The sequence below is a fragment of the Balearica regulorum genome, chromosome Z (assembly GCF_011004875.1).
Source record: "Balearica regulorum gibbericeps isolate bBalReg1 chromosome Z, bBalReg1.pri, whole genome shotgun sequence".
Classification (NCBI taxonomy): domain Eukaryota; kingdom Metazoa; phylum Chordata; class Aves; order Gruiformes; family Gruidae; genus Balearica; species Balearica regulorum.
In genome coordinates this window covers 74,331,100-74,350,584 of record NC_046220.1, presented here as the reverse complement: position 1 = coordinate 74,350,584, position 19,485 = coordinate 74,331,100, and the positions used below count along the sequence as shown (strand labels likewise).

The 19,485-nt window shown below is 42.2% G+C and overlaps 1 protein-coding gene across 2 annotated transcripts in view; it reads right to left on the bottom strand.

Annotated features, from left to right (window-relative positions):
* The window catches only part of ADAMTS12 (ADAM metallopeptidase with thrombospondin type 1 motif 12), a 177,021-nt gene extending 157,890 nt beyond the window's left edge, over positions 1-19,131 (bottom strand). The window contains exons 1-2 of one of the 2 annotated variants that reach the window (XM_075739601.1): positions 18,638-18,913; positions 13,047-13,408 (exon numbers count right to left, since the gene is read on the bottom strand). In XM_075739601.1, the coding sequence (XP_075595716.1) occupies positions 13,047-13,408; positions 18,638-18,761 (486 nt within the window). In that variant the 5' untranslated portion in view covers positions 18,762-18,913. Of the gene's footprint in view, positions 1-13,046; positions 13,409-18,637 lie in introns of both variants that reach the window. The other variant, XM_075739600.1, reaches the window with a different exon arrangement.
* Positions 19,132-19,485: the final 354 nt, after the last annotated feature.

The window sequence follows — 19,485 nt, the reverse complement described above, 5'->3', positions numbered from 1 at the left end:
ACCCACCTTCCAAGGTCAATTTAAATGATACACTATGTCTCACCGTTAGTAATTCAGCATTTTTATATTAACTCCTTTTGAATAGCACCTTTTCTTAGTAATAATGTAGCTTCTCCACTACAGCCTTATCTCCTTCAACCATTTCTTTTGTTCTCAGTCACATAATTGTCCACTGAATCTCAGGAAGGCTTCCTAATTCCAACATGTTTGAAAAAGTTTTCAATTTGTGCACCTTTAACAAGCTTTTCTTCAAGATATTTTTTGCTTATGAACCAAGTTTTTCAGTTATTGTACCAGCTTGTATGTTAATTTTTATCCTCCCCCCACTCCATAATTACTGCATTTACAAGAACTAAATTTTGGGTTTCCTTTAATTGCGTTTACTTCTTACTATTTATTCCCACGAGCTTTCTGTGTTTCACTTTTTTAACAAAAGAATGAATACAGTAACAATGAATTATCACTTGCCTTCAGTTGCCACAAAGATCTCATTAAACAAGTCCCATACAACTTAAGTATTTTATCCTTCAGGCTGTTTCTTTTTAAGCCTTCATCATTTTTAACCAGTCTCCCTTTTAGAAGTTAAACACACCCATAACAGACTCACACTAGATCTACAGGATTAGAAATCAGAGCTGCAACTCCAGCATAGGTTAACAGTTACAAATTATTGCTTGTAATTATAACAGATCTTAGAGGCCTAGTCTTAGATCTTACTATATTCAGCACAATGCTAACACAACATATTTTTCACCCTAGTAGAAGGACTCCTGACAGTCCCAGTGTGAAGAAGTGACAATAAAGACTGAAAAACATATTGTTTCTTTTTTTTGTAAAATAATGAAATACAATGCATCATTAAAACAAGCGCAGTTTCTTCTTCCTATTTGTTTTGCACATCTTAATGCAGCAGGAAGACCAGGGAGAGCAAATACTATGTATTTAATACCTGCTTGTACTAACATTTAAATACATAAGTAATCTTCCTTGTCAGAATAAGACCACAGATGAAAGAAGTATTCACTGACAGCTATCATTATAACAGCTGAGCCAGCTAAAGGAACTTAGCTAGAGGAAAGTGCAAATGAAATACAGCAATCACAAGGGTAGTTATACTTTAGCAGCTGGTACATTATGCCATGTTGCATAGCACGCAAGGGGGGAAAAAAAAACAACCCCATGTTTTGGCCTCCGCACTTCTGGCTGAAGTGCATTCTGAACACGACGTGTTCCCTGGCACGCAGGGCCAGCCATAGCAGCCCCTTCACACTGCCAAACATCACCTGCTTCCTGTGTGATGCCTCCCATGCCTGGGAAGCAGCAGCGGTGAGCACCAGTGTAAGGGCGAGGGAACAAGACTGTTCCTTGCCACTCCACGTGGCTGCCCAAACAGATCCAGATACTTAACCAGCTTCGTGCAGCCCTCTGATACAACAGTGCACCGCAAGAACCAGGCGTGCAGTATCTGCAGATGTTTGCTCAACCCCTCTGGGGTTCACACACATTTCTCACCTGCTCTTTCCAGCCCTCAACTTCTTATTATTCCAAAACTTACAGCCAGTAGTGTATTCATGCCCTGAGCAGGAAGGGCTCCATGAAATGACACACAAAGGAGCCAGGAAGGACAGTCACAGCCTATATTCATCAAATTCAAGCTCTTTCTTCATTTAACCACTGGCAAGTGGGCAGAGTTGTGAGGGGTAAGAGCAGTCACAGCACAGAGATTTTTGTAAAGTCAACAGCACCAAACTGAATTTTAACCTAAATGCACTCAAGTCTGCAACTTCCCCATAGCAATTATTATTTACATCTCAAGATACAGGCCCTCGAAGTCCCTGACAGTGCTGACAGCACAATGAAAATTCTGCCTTTAAAAACTAGTTACTAGGCCATGGGGCAAACCATGGTTTACATGACCTAGAAAAATAGATTATTTCTGGCTTATTAGAATACATTAATACCAGAGAGCAACAGTTCTATAGAGAACTGCAGACACAATTTTCTTTCACTTAAAGGACCTGAGAAAAAAAACAAACCCATATATGTAGGAAACTATATGACAGGCTTATTTGTTTTCAATTGAAGATCATGTTTCTAACTATGAACATTCCAGATAACAATATTCCTCTGCCAATCTTGCAAATACAAATTTGATGCATTGTAGAATGCAAAAATTATTTGCAATTAATAGATTGCCACCACTGTGTAAATTATAAACAATAATTATACAACATTCAAAACATCAAAGGCACTAGAAATATTTGCATGGGTGCACTACAATATCATGTCTGTCATTCAACCTGATGGACATTAAGCCCAAAAGAAAATCTCCTAGTTCAGCTGCCCCCATGCCCACCCCCAAAGTAATAGACAGCTGTAATCAGGGACTAATTAAACAAAATTTTTGGGATGGGAACAATTGTTTGAGATTTGCTGTTAAACCACTGGTATTTAGAAATATAAAGCTGAGGATTTTTTCTGCCAAATTTTTTTTCCTCAAAAAAACTGCAGACTGAGATCAACTAAAACAATGTAATGAAAAAACTGGGAGATTTTTTTCCCCAATACTTTTCATAAAGTAACATAAACTGTTTGCTACGTTTCATTTAGGAAGTTATTGAAAACAACATATTAAAAAGCAAAATCATACACAAAAATTTAGGTTTTGATCTAACTAAAGTTCCATTTGAAATTATACTGTGTGAGCATGTAGGGAAAACAAGAAGAAAAAAAAACCCGGAAGTTTTTGTTCAGCAATAAAACTCTCCAAATTAAATGTAGTCGATCTGAAGTTACCAAAACTATTATTCATTGTATACTTTTCGGTAGAGGCACTTTTCTTAAGTGGTACATACAAACTGAAGTGTAATGGACTTCAGAAAGGGTGAAGTACGACCTACGATGTCATTTCAGCTCCATAAGTATCCACCAAGGGGATCTACAGGAATACAAATTATTTATATTTCTCTTGCTAACACAGAAGCATGTTAATTCTTAACAGAGGAATTTCTGCAAAAGTAAAATAAATTACTTAGCAATTGGTTTTTTGCCAAAACCAAACATGCTTTGTCCTCCAATACCTAATTTACTATTTGTTTGATCTGATCGATTCATAAAGACAGGGGACCTGACTAGATCTTGATTTATCTATTTTATAAAGTCAAACTTGGAGAAAATTTAGGGGAATAGAAAATGAAGGTACAAACCACAGGTAACAAAAATGAAGAAAAACATTTGCTTGAACTATTAAGTTCCATTAGGCTCCAGCGCTATGGCCATGTTAACAATGTTACAAAAGAACATAAAGATTTTTTTCTTCATGTCATCATTCCTTCTGTTTACAGTTTGGATTAAAAACTAGTTTAGAGTCTGTTATACAGGATATAAAATAGCTATAAGAAGTTATTCAGGAGAGTAAGGACAAAGGACAATCAATGAACTGCATCACAAGAAGCATGACCAGCAGATTGAGGGAGGTGATCCTGCCCCTCTACTCCGCTCTGGTGAGACCCCACCTGGAGTACTGCGTCCAGCTCTGGGGTCCTCACTACAAGAAAGACGTGGAGCTGTTGGAGCGAGTCCAGAGGAGGCCACAAAGATGATCAGAGGGCTGGAGCACCTCTCCTGTGAGGACAAGCTGAGAGAGTTGGGGTTGTTCAGCCTGGAGAAGAGAAGGCTCCGGGGAGATCTAATTGCAGCCTTCCAGTACCTGAAGGGGCCTACAGGAAAGATGGGGAGGGACTGTTTACAAGTGCATGGAGTGATGGGACAAGGGGTAATGGGTTTAAACCAAAAGAGGGTAGAGTTAGGTTAGATGTTAGAGAGACGTTCTTCCCTGTGAGGGTGGTGAGGCACTGGCACAGGTTGCCCAGAGAAGCTGTGGATGCCCCCTCCCTGGAAGTGTTCAAGGCCAGGCTGGATGGGGCTTTGGGCAACGTGGTCTAGTGGAGGGTGTGCCTGCCCATGGCAGGGGGGTTGGAACTAGGTGATGTTTGAGGTCCCTTCCAACCCAAACCATTCTATTATGATTCTATGATTCTAACTTCAGAAAGCTCCCCTGAGCCTGAGCAGCTGAAAAAGAAGGCAGATGTAATTCACTGTAAATTAATGAAAAGTGATACAGCATGGCATGGTGAAGGGGAAAAGGCAGCAGAGAAACAATCCTGACCTTTGTATATTAAACAGGCTCTGACATACCTGCTACCGTGCAGAAATAGGAACCTGAGCAGACATTTTCATGGGGAAAAAAAAAAGCCTTGGAACAAGTCCATCTCAACAGCTGTCCAAAAAGGTTGTGTCAAATGTTTGGAATTACTAAGACACAAAAAAAGAAAAAAAGAAAGAAAAAAGAAAAAAACATGAAAAGAAAAAAAAACAAGAAAAGAAAAGAAGAATACCCCATGTCACTGAGTAAATCATCTCAAATAATGTGCTCAGTGTTTGACTGTTCATTGTCTCCAAGACAATAGCTTCAGGAAACATCAAATGAAGCTGATAGAAAGCTAGTGAAAAACAAAAGAAGCTATATCTAACGCTATTTTTAAGTTGTTATAATTCATAGCAAAGATTCATGTCTCTAGCACCAAGTGAATCAAGGGAGACCAAGAAAGTACATGAAAGACTAATGTATCAATAGATTCTCAACAAAGAAAACATACCATATGAAGAAATTTGATCTGAGTTGAAAACAGAAGCAAAGGTGAACACATGGGAGACATCCTACTACCCTCTTCTTACTCTTCCCTAGATACTTACTTAGTCATTGGTGGACAAAGGATGTTGGAGAAAACATACATTCACCCTATCTACAGTTTCCATTCTTATGATCTTGATGAGATTTGGTCCATGACTGTTCTAGCTAAGGAAACAGATAGTTAATGTTGCATCCAAACAAACAGGTATTAAAGATTGGACTGAGCATTTAGAATTATCTTTATTTGAAAAATATTAATTTAAAAATGGAAAAAGAGTGGAATTTGAACAGAAGAAAACTTCAAATCAAAAACAGTGTCTGCATGAGCAGACAGTTACAACTATAATGGATTTAGACCTACTCTTGGAATTTTCATGCATCAACAAGCCTAAGCAGTTTTACTGAGGAGTTGCTGTTTGCCATGAGAATTGTAATGCATAATGGCTATGTTTAAACATAGGCACTGCTTAGCCAAGGCAACCAGCTTTTTTTGTTACTACTTATTTACTTATTTATTTTTAAAGCTTGCAATTTCAGATGTGTCTTCCTCCACAGGATGCCCTGGAGCCAGTGTGTACATAAAGTGCATAAATATCCCAGCCTAAATCGCTGAATACTTGAATTTTGTTGTAATTTACAAATGGGTTGGGAAAGGCCGTTGTTAAGTGCCAGTTTCTGGACAAGCCCAATATATTTGGCCATGGCTTGGTAATACCAAACACATACAACAGCACAGAAGCCTTCTCAGCACACAGCATGGATCTTAAACCAAGAGCTTTAGCTGCAGTGTAACTGTTCTGCAATGACTCGCGTGTGTGTATGTGTCTAACGTGTATATATATAATTGCTCCCCTGATGCTGATGCTGCTCCTCTCTGACAGACAAAGAATTAAAAAGACAGGCCTTGATCTTCAGGCTAGTTTTCAGCTGGTGCCAGAAGCCAGGCTCACATAGCTGCTGTAAAAGTACTGCTAGCCTATCTATCCTCTAAGTGCAAGCAGCAGACACAGACTATTTGGGTCTGTTTTTTACATTACCCATTGCTGTTTACCACCTAACAACCTGCCAATGTCTATCTACTCAGAACAGGGTCAAGAAAGACTTTTATTGGTACTTTTTTTTTTTTTAAACAGCTAGAAAACACGGCATGCAATTGGTGAGATGTGTCCCTATTAATGTCACATTATATGCATCACTGACTGGGTATGTAGGAAAGCTTCAGTTCTCCTCTCTTCTGCTCATCAGTAATGATTACATACAAAGCACATGCTGTGATGGGCAGCAGGTACAGCACATTGTTAATATGGCAACCAGTGCAAACAATTCTGTTTACTTCCTTCCTTTTACCAACATGAAAATGGATTAAAGAAAAGGTCTATGAACAGCAGAACTATCAAAACCTCGTTTCCCCACAGATTTGCTTCTTACATATGCTTCATTTCCTCACTTAAAGCCATTTTCTCCAATATTTCCTGAATCTCCTCCTCCAGCACTCCTCACCTTCAGCTGGGCCAGGGGTAGCAACGCACCCTGCTCCATACCAACCTATGTTCTGCAGAGCCCCTGGTCAACCTCCATGTGTGCATCCATCATTTCACTGATCAAAAGTTCCCACCCTTACCTACAAAATTCATAAGAACTTACTGGCTTTGATATCCCCATTCCTCTTTTAGGTTGGGCTGAATTCGGTCATCAACTTCCAAAGCTACTAGAAGAAACCTCATATTATTACAGAATCAAGGCAAAATAGATGTCGTGGTAGTTGGTTTTTTTTTTAACTTCTGGGTTCTTAACCTTTAGACTGAAGTCACACTCCCACAGTTTTCCCTCAGTAAACAAGATGTTTTCCATAAAGAAGACCACACTCATGAAATCACAAATGAAAACTTTCAGTGGAAAAAAACCCCAAAAAACAACAAAAACCCCAAAATAATACACACACACAGAGAAGATTCTTTAAAAAGACTCATGAAAACTGGAAACATGATTGACAGCTCCATATCTTATTAGCAAATAAGTAGGTATAAATTTAAACAAGAGAATAAGATTTCTTAAAAATATATTTTAAAAGTCTGTCTTTTGTATGCCTAAAAATTAGTTATCTTAAAGGAGCCAGACATTCAAATCCTGGATACTCCATTTAAATCAGTTCATACCAACTATTCCTTATTTTAACCTACCACATCAAAGATGGTTCCACTGAAACTTCACAACTACATTAAAAAAAACTGCAGCCATACCCAGCTTGTGGGCTAATAACTTCATATTGGTTAAAGGTGACAAGGCCAAGACCAGGAGCCACAGACAGACGGATTCTCATGTATTGAGATCACTGATGGATTCGTTTGACCTGTCAATTAGAGTATTTTTTCAGACAAAAGACTGGGGGAAGGGAGCTGGCAGATGGATAGTTGAAGTTCAAACACAAAGAAAAGGGATGGATGTTAAAGTACTGCAGTAAATACTAGTCAAAGTTTGAATGATGAATCTGTTGGGGAAAATAAACCAAAACAACAAAACAAAGAAAAAAAACCACCACCACACACCCTATCTTTGGATCATCTTCAGAAAAACAAAAACACACAACACAACCACAACATTAGTGAAGCAAGGAGAATATCCGGATAATTATTATTGTATGGAGGAAAATGGCAAACCAAGCATGATATAGAACAGATGTGCAGGGCACACTGTATTTACTTTCTGCCTAAGTTTTTCTACTTAGAGTATTTTCCATACTACTGCCTAAGAGAAGAAACGTACAGCAGATACACCACAGGTTTACTTAGCAAGTCTTTCCTTCTCTACATACGCAGAACAAGCCAAATCACAACTCTGGAAGCTCCATTATATCCAACCATGCAGCAATACCCCTCCTCATGGAAAAGGCTGGCATGCCTGGCATTCTTCAAACACCTTATTCCTACATTTTGGCTCCAGCAGACCATCACTAGCTGGACAAACCAAAAGATGCTGCTGCTGCGATGTCACTGACACCTAAATAATATGACATGACTGGCAGATAGGGCCACCTGCCATAATTTCAACCATAAACAGGACCCACCAAGTACTATAAGGCAGGGGAATGGAAAACAAGGAAGTGAGAGACTCTCTTAGAGGAAGCAAGGAGAAATGAGTGAAGGGAAAGAGACCCCTGGAGAAGAACTCGTGTATTTGTATCCCAGTACCCTTTTTCCCAGAATGGAATTCATTTATCTGAGGTAGCACAACAGGAATACACACTCCATCTCTTAAAATAACAGCCACCAAAACAGCATGTGTGTCCAAATGTGTTCTGGGGCTCTACAATTCCGTATCAGAGATCACTGCTGAATCCAGTTTCAGGTGGTCACAAGTGCAACTGAAGAAAAGGTTACATCCCGTCTTGCCTTAAGTGTATTTCAGCACTGCCATATACTTACTCACTTACCATAATCAAAAATCACTTGCATTTGAAGAGAAACAATTTTGTTGGTCACAGGTATACCACAAGGGAACAGAAAGACATGGTCATTTTTCTGGGCTATAGGAGTGAATGGCATAGAACAGGAGCTTTGCAGAGCTCTGGTAACTACCTTAAACAACAGATTAGCAAACAAATGGTTAATAACCAAACAACTTCACAAATCTGGAGATACAGAAGCAGATAAAAATCCCTACTATTCACTTAGCAACGCATTTAATTCTTCCACTACTTTAGAACAAAATATTATACAACTGTTTTAAATAAAAGATTCCTTTAACCCTGAACTTCATCTAAGGAAAACACCAATTATTCTGACATCCTGATGCAGGCTTTTCATATCCTTAGGAGAGGAAAGTCTGAACAGCAATATTAGATCACTTTCATAGAGCACACTAACAATGCAGTACTGCTACAGTACCTGCACAGATCTGTTCTACGTGGGACAGATCATAAGAAGGTAACATGTGGGCCAGAATGGAAAAGGCATCTCACACTAACTAGAAGAGCTTCTTAGCATGTAGCAGGAGAACAGAGAACATGTTGATTTCCCCAAAACTGAAGCAAGTCTGCAACAGATAAAATACCATTGTTGGATTTTACACTACATGGAGTGCACAAGATTAAGAATATAGGCTACACTGCATAAGCACCAGACCTTATTCTTAGGCTTCATATAATGGTGATATCCTGCAATAAGGAAAACAGTTACATTGGAGCAGAATTCATCCACCATTCAGCTTTTTGGTGACAAACTTGCCACATGCATCAGGGCAGACAGAGATAACCCACTTGGGGCATCTCCCATCAGCTGCCATATAAAGAGAAATGGTCATACAGCCACCAGTTAAATGTTCACAGAGGGCTGCCTGACTGTGGCTGGGTGCAGAGAGAACTGAGGTGGGGGAAATCTTTCGAAAACCATGGGCAGCAGACTTGGCCCAGTTTTCTACAGATCACCAGGGTATGGAGCAGCCACCAGGTTTGGTGTGTATGTCTGTCACTGCTAAAAAACCAGCACTGTTCTGCAGTAGCTGGATTTTGAGAAGAGGAATAAATAAACAAACAGTGCTTCATGACTTTGTACTGCATTGCTGTTGCCTGGGCAGCAGATGATGACAGCACTTCTTATAAACGCTGATGCCTATCAGGACAGAGGCTACCTTCTGACCAGCTGGAGACAGCCAAAGCACGATCTGTCCACAGTGCTACCCGAGTCCCAGTATGGCCAGGTACATGTGTACTGATTGTTCTCAATTTCCATACTAATGTTCTGCCATTCTTCTGTCATTTCCACGCTAATGCTTGTATAGCCTTTGAAGACAGAAGTATTACCAGAAGCAACTGTCGATTGACAGCTCCACACTGTAAACAAGTGTCAAGGAAACAAAGCCTTAATGATGCTCTGTCATCTAAAAATACTATAAACAGTGTCTGCGTTACTGATGAATAAAAGAGGGCCTTGTTCCTAATGAAGAGGATAGACTATCAGAGAATAATTCGCTTCGCAGCTCTATAGGACTCAGTGCATAAACCTAGGCTATTCATTCAACTTCATTGAGCTCTGCTCCCTCCCAGCCCTGCTGAGGGGACAAGCTGACACTACTGCTGCAACAAGGGATCTCAGGACTAACACACAATTGAGAATTAAGGCATTAGTATTTGCAAAATCTGCAGAAAGGCACTGTGGAAACATAAAGCATTATTAGAAGTGTGCCCTAAATAGTCTACCAAGACAAATCCAAATACAATTTCCACTAAGGGAGATAAAAAACAAACTATTTTCTCCCTTTACTTCCTCTTGGAAATTTTCCTGTACCTAAGAGATTTCACGTCTGCTCTCTCCCCAAGTGCCAGTTTGATCTGTTTCTGGTGTTCCAGTAGCGACTTCCTCTCTGGCATTTCCTCCTCCAACTGTAACCCAAAATAAACAGCGAGGTCTGCCCCACTCTTCCCATGTTAACACAGTTTCATGCATTATTCTACAAGACTCAGAAGTGCAAAAGACTAAACTAGACAACTGACCCAGAGAAGAAGAGACAGAGCTTACAGTATCATGTGTTTCAACCTGTTCAGAAGGTCATGACCTATTTAGCATGACTGAAAATCAAGGATATCACAAGGTGTTCGAAAAAAAATGGATTTGGAAATTAGAACTGAGTTCCTCCAGATCTCTGCTAATTTGTCCTCTTTATCTTCTTGTCTAATTCCACCCAAATCCCTTTATGAACATAGCCATTTGTTTCCAAATATATTTCTGAAAATAGATACATTTTTACATTTTTCAAAATTGACAATGTCATACAATGACTGTCCCCCCATTCTTATTTCTCAAATCTGTCACACTGTTATTCCCCTTGCAGGCCATTTTGGGAACAGAGAAATACATAGGAAAATGAAATTTGTAAGACATCAGCATATTTTGTTTTCAAAACAACTAAGGAAATGCTGCAGTTCCTAAGCATGATGACATTCTAGCTGAAAAAGCAACATACTATCAACCTAGAGAAGCGCTAATGGCAAAAAAGCTCTTTCCCACATTTTGAAAGTGTCACTTTTCTTTTTCAATCATTCGTCAATATGATTTAGTCAAACAGATGCCCCTCAGAAAACCACATCTTCGCAGCTCCGTCCACCTGATTTATGCAGAAGAAATGTGATTCTGAAGAATGTCAAAAATAAAAATGAATATTAAGAGTTGTATCTTTGCTGCCTGAGTAATGCCCATGTAATACCAATGGAAGCAGAAATACATTTCAAAGTAAAAACACAAGGGAGATGAAAATCCAGTTCTAGGTTTTCTATACTTTCATTGCCGTGTAGGAGTGATCTTTATGACAAAACACAAATCAACACCACTCATTTTTGTTTTGTTCTTATTCACTGCTATTATCCTGGAAATTCAGGAACTTTCAAAAATGAACCAACTAGACTTCATATGAGAGGAAGTCGTTCCAGAAAGAGGACTAAAACTAGGACTCCCCTCCCCCAGGCATCTTTAGGATTTTATTTTGCCCCACTTCAGGCCAAATTTTTTTCTTTTTCTCTTTTTTCTTTTTTTTTTCTTTTTGGGCAGGGGGACAGCGTTGCAAAAGATGACATATTCTTCAGCAATTCATTTGGACAAAGTTACGGGATAACATTTCAACCATCTCCCACTAAAAATGTCAACAAAAGGGACATTCCAGTAAAACTTATTAATCAAATCAGTATTTTCCACTAAGAAAGCAAAAACTTAGCAGTTTAGAGATCACACACTTCCTTGTCACTCATTACCATGGTAAACTGGTGCCTCATTTAGCTTATTAAAGACCATCTCAACAAAAAAAAGCACAGTATGTTTATCATTTTACAACATACCTGAACAGTCAAGCTAAAACAGCATCAGGAAAGGAACATCACTAATATTCCTGTTCCCCGTATTTGAAGGCTAAGATACAAGAGAAACCAACCAAAGGAACTACTTGCATCATATCTCCTCCTTATTGACCATGTATGACCATAATATGTTTCAGAGAAGTTTTTATAAGGTGGTCCCCGTTGGAAGAATTACTTCAAAAATCCCTGATCTTCATGCCTGTGGGACTGAAGCTTTGACCTCAAGCAATGGTCTGTTTCTCCAGGCAACATGCCAAAAGTGTTATCAGCAGTTGTATAAGATTCCAAAGTTTCCCATTTCATCTACCTCAGAGCTGTATTCACGTTGCTTTGTGTACAGTGCCAAGATACTTCTGTAATCCCCTGATTTTCCAAAGGTTCTGAAAATTTCGTACTGATCAATAGTGAGGAACACAATTCGATATTGACAGGCTGGCAGTGAAAGGATGTACTTTACAGATACTCACCTTGTTGCATGTAGGTTCAAGAATGAAACATCAGCCCCTAGCCTGCTGCAGACTTAGATGTGTTGGCCAAAAGGCATCAGTGCACTGCTCTGTGTACTCTCAAATACCATCATATGTCACTCAAGGATCAAGGCACTAGAGCACATGCACACTGCACACACTTCATCACCTCTGCCTGCCCAGTCCACAAACCCTTTGCATTTTGCCTCTCACAGATTACGTGTGTCATTTTACAGAGCTCCCTTCAGCATCCCCTTCACACTCAGGCAGTTTGTCTCTTCTTCCCCTCCCTGACAAGACAGGTTCAGCCTTATTCTCTAGAACTAGAAACCTAAACTGTGATAGTGCTAAAAAACAAAGCACAGCAAAAATAAGGTTTCCACTTCCTTGTCTCAGGCTGAACCACAGGCTGTTGAGAAACGTAAGACTTCAAGCTCCAGCCTCAGAGGTGCTCTTTTGAATGAGGGACAACTAGAAGTGGTTCAGGTTTGAATTTAAAGCTCTTGCTAAGGTTGCATCTACCCCACCATTTCTTTCTGAAGTTGCAGTGCAGTTCTGAAGCAAACCTCCCAGTTTTCCCAACTTACCATCAGTTGGTTTGATTTGCAGAGCAGTTTCAGTGCACTTGAGCTACATTCCTTTCAGAGGAAACTAAACCAGAAACTCATATCCAGATGCATAGCAAAGGCAATCCAACTACTAACAGGACCAACACAATGACTGGATATTTGGAAGGCTTCAAGCCAGATGAAGGGTATGTTCAGTCCAATTCATATGTTCAGAAATGTTCAGACCAGACCACCAGAAAAAAAAAATACAGTCAAAAGTAAACCTCAAGGGCCTCGGCATTAACTTCTGATTCTCTCTTCCAAAAATCCAAATGACATCCATAGTATCAAACTGATTCTTTCAGAGCATTATGTCAGTAAGGTATCAGATTGGCTCATCCAGTTTCTTAGCAGACATATTCATATACCAAAGCTCTAGTTCAGTTCTAATGACACCAAAATTAGCACAGAACCCCAGTAAAGGTAACATCACTTACCAGGCCATTGCAAGTGCTGACTGCTGCTGTTCCACTCCCGGAACCTGGCTGCAACACTGTGCCAATGAAGTGGCAAGGAACTCCTGAGTGAGTTGCAATCTTCGCACTAGTGTGGTTGCCACGTCTTCTTTCTACTACGTAGTTATGGGAAAGAAATCCCATGTGGACAGTCAAGTTAAAAAACAGATCCTTTTCCTCATGGTTAATTTTGTAATATACCACATTCTCCTTTTTGCTGAGATCTCTCTTCTTCCTTGTGTTTGAGATGTGATGGTGTAAATTAAAAGAAAGGAAATGCCCACTCGCATCTACTCTCACTGGATCAACCACGTGGTATTCTGGCAATGTCTTGATAAATTGCTCTGAGAGGAAGGGGGAAAAAAAAAAAAAAGCAAAACTAGGGTGAATGCTAGCCTGTTCAGATCTCACAAGATATAAAGGGAAACTCAAAAGTGACAATTCACCACACCATCCTACCGACACAAAGGCAGGCAGTGCACACACCACGCCAATACAATCCTCCTTTTCACTTTCTATTCTCCCATTACAACACTCAATTCAGAAGCTAAACATTCTTTTCAAGTATTTTGTCACCATTCATATAAAGGATTGACTATAACACCTTCCCAATCCCACAAAAGCTGGGAACCCTCTCTGTCCTAGGTCACGTGCACAGCAGGTTCTGATCAAGGATCTCCTCCTCACACATCCAGAAAGCTGACCACCTGAAGTAGAAGACAGAGCCTTATACACATGGGTTAAGACAACATAACTAAATGGCTTCATAGACTGTAGCAACAGCACCTCAGAAGCATCAGCTTTAGCAGATGTTGCAGCAGAGGAGGGAATTTTAAAGAAGGGTTTGAAGCAGAATGAAGTAACCATACCCTTTTGTATAAGGGGTTACAATCAGGGGAGAGATTGGATGCCTTATCACTTATCAGAACAAAAGTGTTACTGGCATTCTTATCTCCTGCTGTGAAACAGAACAAACAACACCTGTTCCCAATTTTATATTTTTTAAAATCAGTGTAAAAACTCAAAAGCCCCAAGCAAATAACATAAATCCACATAAAACAGAGTCCCTAAGAACTCATACCCTAAGGGACATATTTTCCACTGCCATACTTGACTTCAGCCCAAGTGAGAGTCTGATCTTATTTCATTGAAAAGAAATTGTGAGGATACACGTCATTACAGCTCCTCTTTCCCCTGGGCTGTTCTGCATTCCCAAAGTCCCAGCCACTTATATATGAAGTGATTACACCTCATTCATTAATTAAGCTGATTAATAAAGCAATTAGCCTGCTCCAGGTACTTCCAGAGCAATTTACTCCCAGGACTGTCTCTCCTACTAGTGACACTTCTCTCTCCACTACCAGCACTTTCAAAGCCACACCAGATAAATCATGCCCAGACAGATATCTGTCCAAATGCATCCCCTTCAGGAAAGAACATATCTCCTTTGTCCTCATTAGCTTCAGTATGAGATGTGGCTGCTTGTGCTTCCTCAGGCCATGGATCCTTGAGACACATGCACTAAATCACTCTTAATCAAAAAAACCCCACCCTACACACCAACACCTCCACACACAAAAACCCAAAAACCAAACCCAGAAAAACAGCCACACTAAAAACCCACTTCCCAGCACATATACAAAACTACATGAGAAGTTTGGCCTTGTCTCAGTAGCATCTTTATTTCAGAAGCAAGCTTATTCTCATACACAACAGATATCTCTGTAAGCAATCCTTCCCACCAGCCTACAATGACTTTGTGCCTTTGCAGGACAAGCCACAGTAGTGGGCTTTTAGATCACCACAGTGGCGGGTCTTGACAACATGGAGACCTACCACAAGTTCTGAGAGACATCTCCTGCCCTTGTCCACCTAAGCACAGCAGGGACTGAGACATTGAAAACTCAGTCTACACCTTCATGCCTGCAGTTTACACCACCTGAAGATAGCACAAAAGGTGCCAACTACCTGACAATTTGGCAGCTGAAGCTACACCAAGGTGCTTCCTTCCTCGTGCTCCACAGAGAAGCAAAAAACGGCCAAGGGGAAGAGAGGAGAAACACACAAAAACATGGCTTACCTGCAACAATTGAATTATAAGGCTTCTGGGAAATCCCACATCCTGTATAGTAGTAGCAAAGACAGGCTAACAGAGAATGCTGCAAGACAAGGCCCCCATTTCTCTGGTTTTCTGCACAACTCATGAAATAATCAAATTAAATGCCTGAAGGAAAACTTACTCATTTGCTGTCACTGTGCAATATGCCTCTGCTTGATGTCTTGAGCTTAATTTGTTGTGGCTTAACTTTTAAGCTCTGTGCAAGACCGAAGACTTGCACTTTTGGACTTCAAACTATTCAAGGAAGTTTTTTATTTCATCACTACAGTAATCAGTGTGTAGAGGTTAAGGCAAATTAGACATCATCAACAGTAAAAGGGAAAATAATGCCTTCGCATCTGGTGGGAACAGGATTATCAAGGTGGAGAAGTCTAAATTCTTCCACCCACTCCTTAAATACTCATTTCTGAACGCTAGGCACTGGAGAGGGAAATTATCTTGCAATAATAATATACTGTAATATAACTGCAGAAACCAATTATTAAAAAGTAATCTTATTCCCTCAGGTCTTTTGGAAACAACACAAAGTTTAACAAGATGATGCTAAAGATATTTCTGCAAGTAATCATTATCAGTTTTATCTAGACTGTTGGGTAGAGGTTAGCAAAGGCAATCCTACCAATAACAGAACAATTTACTGAGCTCCACATTAAGCCTAAAATACCACTTGGCCTTTCTAGCTAATGCCAAGTGGTATTTTAGACTCTAGAGAAGAGTCTAAAACAAAGACAAGAGATACAATTTTGGTGACACCTTTTGTCCCTCTAGGAAAGAATAACAGTCAACTAGAAGGCAGAGGCAACAAACCAAGTAACTTAATACATGCAATCCACACTGCAAAAGAGGAAGGGTTGTATTCTTCAATGCTGACTGCCTCAATTTTCCTAAACTAAAATTAATTTATATTAAAACACCACAAGTTCCCACAAAACTTAGTGCCAGTAAACATTAAATGGAGGGAATCTATTCCAATGCGACTGATGAGCCTTGGGACTGGCATGCCACATTCTACTTGGCCACCTAGAATACTCTCCACTCCAGGGAAATCCTGCCTGTTGAGTGGCACTGCCTAGGATTTATAGGCCAGGAAAGGGAAGACTTCCTTGGGCGGCTTGTGTTACTCCAGAGAACGCTCTGTCTTTCCACAAGTGTGGCCTGAGCACACCGACTTGCTTCAGTGGTGCGAGTGAGACCAAAACATCACACTGAGCAGGACATGTTCAAGTAAGCACTTTGCTTTGAAATCATGATGTTTGCACAGGCCTTTCTGGCTACACAGGACAAGAAAGGTTCAAGACCTTCACACTTCTTTGAAGAGTCTAAGAATTGTTTAAGTTGTTGGAGAAACATTCCCTGGAGACCTTCCTAATTCTGCCTCATAAAAAACATCTGATAATATTCAAAACCACTGTTGTCTGTTCTGCTCCTCTGTGGATTCAAACTCACCACACACAGCAGAGAACCGCCTATACTAAGAATGGCTGTACACAAAGTGAGTAAACTAGGATAAAGAGAAAAACATACATGGTTTGTCAGACGACAGGAAACGCACAATTTCTTTTAGACAGACAACATGTTTCCTGACAATATTCCTTTAAAATGTGACACATCATCATTGGCTGCTGTGTCATCCCCATCTTCGTAGTTCATCTACATCTGCCCCTCAGACTCTCTGGCTTCTTTTCAAACAATTCCTTGGGATAGGAAGTAGCCTTGCTCATCTCTGTAGGAAGCATCTTCCACAGCCAAAGAAAGACTCTGTACCCAGGAAATAACCCAAGCTGCAAAGCTCTGTCGCAGGGAGCAGGTCTGCAACATTCAGCAAGGGCATCCTTAACTGCCCCATCTGCCACACTTGTCATGGATGTGGAGGGAGCACAACTTTTAACAGCCACTTCAGCTATACAAAACACAAGTTTTAGTCCTTTGCACTTAGCACTGCATTCAATCTTTCTTTGAAAAAAATTAGCCAAATTTTGAACTGCTCCTTTACACAAAGCTATCTGCAAACTCTTGGTAAAGCCTAGGTTTTCATGGCTAGAAAGTTAAATTAATTCTACATTCATTTCCAAATGGCTGGCAATTAAACAGTTACTACATGCTAACATAGTCATGCCTATTCTGTGTCACATAGAGTCACAGAAATGCAATAATTGTTTGCATTCACTTTAAATGAATCCAACAGGAACTAACTTTAGGATAATTGTTCACTTCTCAGGCAGCTTACTTAACCACTTTTCCTTTCCATGATCTCTGAGGGACACAGGAGATTTTCTCCTCTGTGTTCAAGCTCTCCCACTGACAGCACCACAGCTGTTGATTGCATCAGGAAGGTTTTCAGGAAGCAAAACTTCTTCCTACACTTTCCAGTCTTCTACCACCAGGCAGAGTCTTCCAGCTAACCATAATTATTCTCATGGGAGCTGCTTCTCTGATTTTCCTCGTAACAGGCAACAGGATAAAATTCATGAGTTACGCTCCCCCAGTGCGGTGTGCAGTCAGTACCAACTACTGGAATAACCTATCTGAGGGAGCAGCCTCAAGAGACTCCTCTCACAGATGAATCAGGGAGTGTAGTGACAGGACAAGGGGGAATGGGTTTAAGCTGAAGGAGGGTCGATTTAGATTAGATGTTAGAAAGAAATTCTTTACTGTTAGAGTGGTGAGGCACTGGAACAGGTTGCCCAGAGAGGTTGTGGATGCCCCCTCCCTGGAAGTGTTCCAGGCCAGGTTGGATGAAGCTTTGGGCAACGTGGTCTAGCAGAGGGTGTCCCTGCCCGCAGCAAGGGGGTTGGAACTAGATGATCTTTGAGGTCCCTTCCAACCCAAACCATTCTGTGATTCTATGAAACCTCACTCTTAACTTAGTATCCTCACTGAATATGAACAACAGTGGGTTTTATATCCTGATAACACCAATCCCTCTGTAGTTTGAGCTGCTACAGTACAGAAGTGATGGTTTTTTTAAAAAAAAAATTTAAAAATCAGGGCACTAAACTTTCTCAGTACTGCAAAACAATTCAGGTGTTTAGAGAGATGCCTCTTAACGGGGAAGATGATAAAAAAGCAGGATTTAGCAATATTTTCATCTACACAGTTCAGTTCACCGACTTCCAAAAAAGCAGCGGCAAGGCACAGCCAGAGCCGTGTGCTCTCACTGCAAAACTTTAAATGCAAGTCTGGAGCAGCCAGTCCCAGGAGGTGCCGAGGGCAACGCTGAGAGCTTCTACCCCGCAAGAGTCCGGGCGGTAACGCTAACACCAAACCGGGGGCGGCGGGGGGCCGAAGCAGCGAGGTTCGCCGCCTCCTCTGCCCGAGCAGCTCCAAGGAGCTGTGACTCGACCGGCTGGCAGCACCCCCGCGGGGAGGCTGCCCGGCAGGGAGCCGGCGGGAACTCACTCTCACGCCGTGCCCGGGGAACTCTCCGCACCCCAACCCGCCCGCCGCTACTGACCTTGCGTTCCGTCGGGGAAGAGCGAGCTGCCGGCCGGCGAGACCCGGCCCAGGCAGAGCGCTTGGACGTGAAGGACGAGGAGCCAGAAGATGTGTGCCGCCCGGCTTCGCGGGACACATGGCATGGTGCGGGCAGGGAGCTCCGAGCAGGGCGCCGCGACCGCCGACGCCTAGCCGGGCCGCGGCATGGCCGGGCGGCGGGGCAGCGGCGGAGCGGCCTCCCGGCGCCGCCGGGACACAGGCGCCGCTCCCCAGAAAGGCTGCGCGGGGCCGTCCCGGTGTCTGGTTTCTGCTGCCGGAGGAAGGAGGGCTGTGGGGAGGGAGCCGCTCCCGGAGCCGCCGGGGTTAACGCGCCGGAGCGAACCGGGCCGGGCCAGCGGGGAGGGGAGGAGAGGCCGCCAACGGGGGCTGCCGCCCCCCCACTCCGCCCTCCACAGCGGCAAAGGTGGGGCGTTAGCCCAGGCAGCCCTCGGGGAGGGCTGTCCCGCATAAGGCAGCGTCTCTGCTGAGCGGCCGGGGAAGGAGCCCGCCGCGGCCTCGCAGCCCCGCACCCGCCCAGGCAGACGATCCCCCCCACCCCCCCCGGCTTGTGGCAAAAGCGCTCTAAGCACGCGGGGCTTTAACGCGTTTTCCGCCGCTTCCCGCCGCAGCGGCGAGGGACGGTGGGGGCCTCGCCCCGCCTGAGGCGCCCTGAGGGCGGGCGGGAGCCTGTAGCTCCTGACGGCCCGGCCGGGGCCTCAGACCCGCGCCCGGCTTCCAAGTTGTCTCCCCCGAGCGCTGAGGCCATTCCGGTGTTTCGAGAGTATGCTGCCACGTTGGGGTTACTTCTGGGTGGCCTCCCGTTGTAGA